This window comes from Stegodyphus dumicola, chromosome 3 (assembly GCF_044657685.1).
Source record: "Stegodyphus dumicola isolate Sdum_Otavi_A_Nest chromosome 3, ASM4465768v1".
NCBI lineage: Eukaryota > Metazoa > Arthropoda > Arachnida > Araneae > Eresidae > Stegodyphus > Stegodyphus dumicola.
In genome coordinates this window covers 201,773,109-201,781,957 of record NC_140770.1, presented here as the reverse complement: position 1 = coordinate 201,781,957, position 8,849 = coordinate 201,773,109, and the positions used below count along the sequence as shown (strand labels likewise).

General features: G+C 34.5%; 1 protein-coding gene across 4 annotated transcripts in view; it reads right to left on the bottom strand.

The window, feature by feature from the left end:
• Positions 1-2,828: 2,828 nt before the first annotated feature.
• The window catches only part of LOC118198642 (uncharacterized), a 114,974-nt gene continuing 108,953 nt past the window's right edge, over positions 2,829-8,849 (bottom strand). For all 4 annotated transcript variants that reach the window (XM_085813757.1, XM_035370377.2, XM_035370379.2 and 1 more), the window contains one exon: positions 2,829-3,122. In XM_085813757.1, the coding sequence (XP_085669883.1) occupies positions 2,857-3,122 (266 nt within the window). In that variant the 3' untranslated portion in view covers positions 2,829-2,856. The remainder of the gene's footprint in view (positions 3,123-8,849) is intronic.

Here is an 8,849-nt window from a genome sequence, read left to right as displayed (position 1 = left end):
ATGGAGCTTACTCAAGCTATGTTCAATAAATTGTGAAGTAGACAATACACACAGGAAGGGTATACGAAACCCTTTATTTTTCTATCTTTACAGAGATTTCCGGAACTTTGGAATACAGAGACCAACCACTTGTGGTCTGAACGTAAGAATATAAAACTACTAACTAAAACTCTAACAAAAACTAACTTTGGATTAATATACAAGTGCCTAACTTTAAGATTGGCCGTTATTTAACAAAATCCGTATGTAGTACAGAGAGCTGCTAAAACTACAATACGTTTGAAATTATCAAGAGGACTAAACCTCTGGCCTTGAAGGCAACCAGCAACCGAGTATAACTACTATGGCAAGCGGCCTGCTTCTAATAACTCCTTCCTCTCTCTTGCTTGGCAAAAAGCCACAACTTAAGTACTTGGTGTTAGCAAGACAAATTTGCATAAATAAGTTAAAGCTTTTAATTCTGGCCGGAAGTAGAAAATAAGAAGTGATAGTAAAGATTTAAAATAAAATAAACGTTAGTAAAACTTACGATCCTTACAAAGTAAACACGCGAAAATATTAGTAATAAAAAGAGAAAAAAAGTTTTGTAAATCATCTTGGTAAGAAAACTGAATATTCATATGATGAAATGAGAAAAGACATAAAAAAAACAGAAATATGTATGCCAACATTTAATGCTGCATCGGGAATTCTAATGTATACTGCTATGCTGCTTTTACATCGTTTGCAATTTGCTACTGAATTATATATGGTGTAAGTGCGAACAAAATGATGCTTAATAATACAGCTAAAAAGCCCCCCTCCTCCGAAAAAATGGGTTAATAGGAGTGAGTGTAACAGCAGACTAGTAGACTCTGAGCCCAAAGAGTGCGTAAGAAACCTCGACAAACCCTATTAGCCGACCGTTAATATCTGAAACCTTTCAGATTTTTTCATTTCTATTTATGTTTTAGAAACATACAAACTACTTTAACTTATTACCCCGCTTGCTTGTTTATTGCAAAGCACTCGAAGGAAAGAATATTTATACAGAGAAGTATTTTCAGCGAAAGTGGCTCGTTTTCATGTTATACCAGAGGGAACCCATGAAAACGCCAACACAGCTATTTTGTTTGCAGCAGCCGGTTCGACACAAAAATTTTATAATTTAGCCTTATTTGTAAAAATTAAAAACTGAGCATTTTACACTGATGTTAAAAATTAAAGGGTAGTTATAAAAATAATAGTAATTATTCAAATACTGATTAATATTCCACTGAGTGTTATTATTTATAGTGGTCATACGTTTCTGAACAAAAAACTAACAGTAGGGTTTTTTTTTTTTTGTTTTTTTTTTGTTTAGTTATCTCAAACTGTGTTCCTTTAAATATTTAGTAGGAACTACGTCCTATTAGACCTATGTAGTAGGCAGTACTAGATACTAGGCATATGCCTAGAAAATACTCAAATGAGGAGAAGATGAAGAACATGAAAAAATCATAAAAGTAAACATATCGAATTAACAATTAACAACATATCCAATTTATAATTAAACGTGAAACTTTAAGTTTGAGAAAAGTCAGAATTAATCTGTCTGAACCACTTATGTGAAGCTTATAAATGGTGAGTAGTCAGAAGCTTCTGGTTCCATATAGATGTTTCAAACACATATTTTGACTATTCTAGAGTGCAGAATTCCCTAAAGTGTGATGCTTAGAATCTGGAACCGTTTACAGCCAAAATTATAATTAATCTTCTTGCTGATCAACATCATTGTTTACAGCATCTAAACAACGTTATTTGCCTTTTCTGGTATTGAAAAAGAATAACAGCTAGACTGTTAATCTAGGATCACACAGCAGCCGTGGTATTCGAATAACCCTATAACAGCCTTATTGGTGGATGCAGTGTCTCATCCGTATGCCTCTGGGCTGTTGCAGACCTTCTAGATATATATCGAGGTGCAACCGATAGTCGTAATTTCTTTACAAACGGTATGCTGTCATCATGAAAATAAAGTCTTTTATAGACATTAGATGGATGATTGCATATTCCTATCTCTCTCCATACGAAATTATGTCCAAATTTACTATTCAAGCTAAATCCGAATACACCCGTGAGCAATATTTACTATTCGGATCCAATCAAAGAGACTTCATTGATGGTGAAGAAATACTCTTTTCTGGAAAATGCAGAAAGTGAAATACAAAGCAGTAGTTTTCAGTCATAGAGACCATGCTGACGAAATCTTCGCTAAGCAAGAGGTTTATTTACCCAAATAAATTAGTGTGCGTGCTGATTTCATACCATTGCAGTTCGTTCCCCAAGAGAACTGACTGAAAAGCCTTGGATATGCCACACGTATTAAAATTAGTTTTATAGGGTACAGCTAATCTCAGTTAGAGATTAATACAAAGCTTTGATTGCAGACTTAAGGTACTTGATGGAAGAGGAAATTTATTTCAACCACATTCTCTGGCTGATTAGAGTTGACACGATTTGAAGAAATAAAGATTTATTCTTGAAAGAATATGAATCAACAATCTTTACAAATTATTTTGAGAGATTAAATTATTTCGTATTTCTAAGAGATATATTACATATCCTGCATAAATAGATGCAAAATGACAATAAGGGGATAGCCTTATTAAAAAACTACATGAGCATTAGTTTTAACAGCGTAATTCATAACTAATACTACAAATCGTTTTTCAATTATTCTGGCTTTGCAGTTGTTCTAGGTTTAAAAACATTTCATTTTAAATTATTCATTTTCGTCCTGCAGATTTTGTTTTGCCTGTGGATTTACATATATAAATTCTGAAGGATGAGAGAAAATATAACTACAATCAGTTAACAGAAACATTTTATTCATATTTACAAAGCATCCTCTGTCCTTGGAGTAAATTTCGATGCCTTTTGTGGAAACCTGGAAAAAACTTGAAGATTTCCTTTTTTCGATAAGGTAGGTACTTGAAATATGATTTGACCGGGTCTTGTTAAGAAAGGTAGAGGATACTGGACAATGGTCGGACGGACATGAAAGACTGCATTTGATACTAAGGAAGAACTAGCAGCTGGAGTAAAATTCCCTGGGGAGATTTTGATAGGAACTGGTATTTGCTTTGCTGAACCTTGTGTGGCTAAGAAGGAAAAAGTGCAATGGAATATTTTCAGTAACTTTTTTAATAAATTCATTATAATATGAAAGCGTCTTAATAAAAATAAAAGAATGGAAATTGAAAAATACTAACTCTTGAAAGCGCTGTAAAAGTAGAAGAATAAAAAATAGATTGTTTCACACTGCTGGCCGCCGTAAATGCAACACTCTGAGGAAAGCATGCAAATAACATGAAATTTACAACATGCATTAGCGGAGGTGAGATATGCAAATGATTAGAATTTCAGTGGAGACGCACATCACGCGAGCCTGTAGCGCCACTTCAAAGCGCTATTTAAGGCTTGGAGTTTTCGACGATTTCAAGTTCGGCAATTGTGTTTTTCTTGTGGTTTAAAAAAAAAAAAAAAAAACGATTAATTATGCTTCGTAGTAAACAGCGATCATCGTTTGATCAAGTATCCGAGTTCGACAGAGGAAGCATAGTGGCCTACCGAAAGTATGGATTATCTTTCAGGGAAATCGATAATCGTGTTGGACGAAACCAAACAACTGTAATGCGGATATGTGACCGTCGGATGCAGGAGGGTACGACGGACCGACCGTTTGATTGCATCCACCTCAGTGCACCACTTCACGTGATGACAGGAACATTGTGCATATGGCAGTGACGGATCGCTCAGTCACATCACAAACCATAGCACAGCACATTCAGTCTGTAACGCATCATCCAGTGTCTGCGTGTACCATTCGACGCCGTTTACAGCAGAGTGGTCTGTCCGCAAGACGTCCATTGCTTCGTCTACCCTTGACGCAGAACCACAGACGTCTCCGCCGCCAATGGTGCGATGAAAGAAGAATATAGACGGTAGAATGGAATGAAATTGTCTTTACTGACGAGTCACGCTTCTGTCTGCAACACCACGATGGTCGGATTCGAGTCTGTAGACATCGTGGAGAGAGGATGCTGTACAGCTGCGTTATGCACCACCACGCTGGTCCTGCACCGGGTATTATGGTACGGGGCGGTATTGGATATCACTCTCGGACTCTTCTAATATGCATTGCATTGCCGGTACTTTAAAAAGCCAGCGCTACATCTCCGAAGTGTTGTAGCCAGTTGTCCTTCCTTACCTTCAGGGCTTGCCCACAGCCATATTTCAACAGGATAATGCGTGACCCCACGTGGCACGCATTGTCCAAGGGTTCTTCGTCAATCGCCAGATTTAATTGCTTCCCTGGCCGGCTTGCTCTCCGGATCTTTCGACGATAGAAAACATGTGGTCTATGGTTGCTGAACGATTGACACAGATTACATACCAAGTTTCCACACCAGATTTTTTTGGATGGTCGGCAACGCCGAAGTGCTTGTTGCGTGGAAAGTGTGTGGCTAGTATTTTAAAGACTTTTAAATCTGTGTAAATTGCTTGTGTTGATTTTTGAGTGTGTTCTTTGCATTGGTTATGTTCTCCGCTATCAAGATATATCAAGTTTCGTGCAAGAAAGTGCATATTTAAGTTTTTATGAGTGTTTTTCGAAATCGACCTTGCTGAAACGCCCACCTGGCATGGTCGGGTAAGTTTATATGCATTATTCGTTAAATATTGTGTGTAAATATTATCTGATTGAAGAATTCTGTTCGGTATACTTGTATCTTACTGTAATATTAAATGCACAATCTTATCTTGCACATTTATTGAGATATTGAACTCTGAAAATCTTGAGTGTACGAGGCCTAACGTGGAGGACATTGTTTACATTGCATGTAGATGTTCGTAAAGTATAGGAAAATCATTTGGTGCACCATTATATGAAGTATTTCTTCCCGGTGGAAGACAAGGTCCGAGAACGTTTTAATGCACTGGATTTTCTAGTCTTTCCGCACGCTGGTCAATTTGTTCAATTTGGATGCCAGAACTTTAGTTTTTACTTTAAAAATTATTTTGAAGTGTTTTAAGACTATTTTATTCTTCAGAATTAGATTTTTTGAATTTTATTGAGAATTTTAAGAAGATATTGATTGAGCTAAATGTTCTTATATATGTTTTAGTGTTTTTAGTGTCTCCCTTACCACAGTTGTTAGAATTTTATTATATTACTCTTATTGTCTATTTTATAAACATGGGTGAAAGAGATAGTGAAATGTCGAATATAATTAAAGAATTCTATAGGATTATTGATGAATTAAAAACGAAGCGAGTACCCAAGGATTTAATTTCTGAGTTAAATACTCAGGTTGAGGCAGTTGTGAAATGGGCACATACGTCTACGCTTAAGATTATGGAATTAGATATGCGTAAGAGTAGTGAGGAGACTCTTTTAGAATTCAAAGAGGAGATAAAACAAATGATTGATGAAAGACCGGATAGTAGGAGAGATAGAGAAGTTGATGATCAAAGAAATAATGATAAAAAGAAAAACAGTGAAAAGAGATCTAGGGCTAACGATTTGATTATAAGACCAGTTGATAAAGATGTTGATGTCTATGATGAACTTAATGCTGAACTCCAACCACAGGATATAGGTGTTAAAAGTTTTAATACTTTTAGAAAGAAAAATGGTGATATGATTATCAATTTAAAAGATAGGTCAGATATACTTGCTGTTGAAAAAGCTATTACGGAGAATCCGAAATTAAACACACTTATTAGGACTCGAAGGAATAAGTTTATTAAGCCGAAGGTTATTTTGTATAATATTAGTGATTCCGTTGAAGAAGACTTGGTTTTGAAAAGATTTAATGAATTTTGTGTTTGTGATGGGAAATGTTCGAGATCCTTATTTCGTATTAAAACTCAAGAACATGGAGTTTCACATAGGATTTTTGAGATTTCTGCTAGGTGTCAGCAAGATATCCTTGAAGGGAATAGAGTTATGATTGGTTGGAAAGCATACCCTGTAAAATTATTCATTCAACCTAAGCGTTGCATGAACTGTCTTAGATTTGGGCACACCAAGAAGAATTGTAAGTTTGAAAGGGTTTGCTCTGCATGTAATGGTAGACATGAGAGGAAAAATTGTCATAGTGAAAAGAAAGAATGTATCAACTGTAAAGAAGCTTTAGATAGATATGGTATTAATGTGGAATATGACCACGATCCCTTTTGGAGAGAGTGTCCCTCGATTATAAGAGAGAAAAAATTTATTCGGGAACATTTAGATCTAGAAACTTGAGGTGATTTAGCTTCTGCGGTGGGGAGATTTTGATTTTGATTTTAATTTTAAACTTTTTATTTATTCCTGTGGCTACGAATTAATAATTTACGGCTTTTACATTGTGTGAAATAAAGACTTTTGAACTATTGTGTAATTTATTTCTAAAAGAAGACTTCTAGGAAAGGATATAATTGAAAATCTTGGAAGAAACTATACCCTTGCCTCCCAGGTAAGTTCAGGATAATTATTGCTGATTTTAACTGTATATATCGTTTTTAAACTGTATATATTGGATTTTAAATTATAATTATTATATTGAATGGTTTTATTTGGGATCCTTTTAATTATGCACATTTTAAATTGTAATCTTAATCATTGTAATGCTGCGGCATGCCGGCTCTCTGCAATAGATAATATTTCTGAGGATATCCCTGATATTGTTACAGTTCAAGAACCTTATTATATTGGAAAGAAAATGGCTTATATTAAAAACAGTTGGAGGACCATCCATGCAGATACAGGAAGAGCTGCTATTGTTGTCGTAAACCCTGGGATTGAATTCATAGTTAAACACGCTTCTGATATTATCGTTGCCATTGAAATACAGAAAGAGGGAAGGAATTATGGTGTGATTTCAGTTTATTTTTCCCCTGTGGAATGTTTGAATACGTATCTTTTAAAATTAGAAGAAGTTATATCTGTTTTTAAAGACAGTTTTATTATTATTGGAGATTTTAACTCAAAGAATTTTATTTGGGGGGCTAAGAGTCTTGATGAAAGAGGGGTTTTAACTTCAGATTTTATCATTTTAAATGATTTGATTTTATTGAATAAAGAAAATTCTAGACCCACCTTCTCTTCTGCATGTGGAGATGGATATACGGATTTGGTGTTGTGTTCTCCAAATTCTCTTATTGAGAACTTTGACATGCAAATATTGGAGGAAAATTCCCTTAGCGATCATAACTATATTTTGATAAGTATAAAGGATGTTAGTATTAAAGATAAGAGGGATATTATTCTGTCAAATAATGTTAAAAGAATTGATAGATGTTGCGTTAAGATGAGAAGGTTTATTTTTGAGATTGAAGACCGTATTGTCAATACGAAGGATGCTGGGGAATTTAATGATTTAATTTTGTATATGGAGAAGCGAATTGAAGAAAGAATGAGAAGAGATTTAAAGTGTGAGATACGACAACGTAGTGGTACTGCTTGGTGGAATTATGAGCTGAATACTCTTAGAAGGAGAGTCAGGGCTATCCGCAAGAGTTGCCAGGTGAAAGACTTGGATGATGAAACTAGAATACGAAGAAAAATAGAATATAAAAAATGTTTGGCTTTTTATAAAAAGAAAATTAAAAAGGTGAAGGGTGATTTCAGAAATAGGGCTTTTATTCAAGACAAGGAATTTTACGAAGGAAATTTTAAGGTTGCTACGAATAAAATTAAGAAACAGATTATATTACGAGATAGTGATAATAGAGCGGCTACGGATGTAAAGGAAGAATATTTGAAAATTGTTAAAAAGACACTGAATATTGAAACTGATGAAATTGATGATCCTGATAATAATGATGATAACTTTGGTAATGACGACTTAGATGGTGAATTGGACTTTACCTACGAAGAAATTACGGAAGTCATTTTAAGTCTTAGAGACAGAGCCGCTCCAGGATTGGATGGAATTCGGGCAAGAGTTGTAAAAAGATTGTTTGTGAACTATCCTTCGTTTTTTATTATTTTGTTTAATAAATGTTTGTCTTTGCATGTTTTTCCTATTGCCTGGAAGATTGGAAGATTAATTTTGTTGCCTAAAAATGAAGATAAATATCGCCCAATTTGTCTATTAAAGGTTTTTGCTAAGGTATTGGATAAGCTAATTGTAAATAGACTTTTATATGTCATAAATGATAAACAACATCTTGCGGAAAATCAATATGGATTTAGGAAAAGAAGATCTGCTAATCTGGCACTCTTTAGGGTAGTTGATAAAATACGTAGAATAAAAAGTATTGAACATGTCGCGGTTGTTTCTTTCGATGTCAAGGCTGCTTTTGACTCTGTTCGATGGTCCTCCGTATTAAATAAATTATTTGAGCTGAAGATTACAAAAGATCTTTATTTACTTATCAGGGATTATTTTAGTAATAGAAGAATTGTTTTTAAGGGATTTTCAGAAGATTTAGATATAAATTTGGATATGTTTAAAGGCTGTCCGCATGGATCGTGTAGTGCTCCCCTGTTCTGGGCCCTAATAGTTAATACTCTCCTTGTGGATTTTGATGTTTCTAATGCAGAAATAATTTGTTATGCAGATGATATTCTGCTTATTATTAAGGGCTCCTCTCTGGAAAAAATACAACATACCTTTATAAAAGTTGAAGAGCAGATGTTGAAGTGGAGTAAATCTGAAAATATTTATTTTAATGTGGAAAAGACTTTTGGACTTTTCTTTCCTAGAGGGGGTGCTAGAACTAGAGCACCTAGATTGAAATTTGAGGGTAAAAATATCCGTTTTCAGAGAAATATAAAATATCTGGGTGTTATTATAGATGAAAAGCTAAATTTTATTGAACATTTTAAATCTATACAT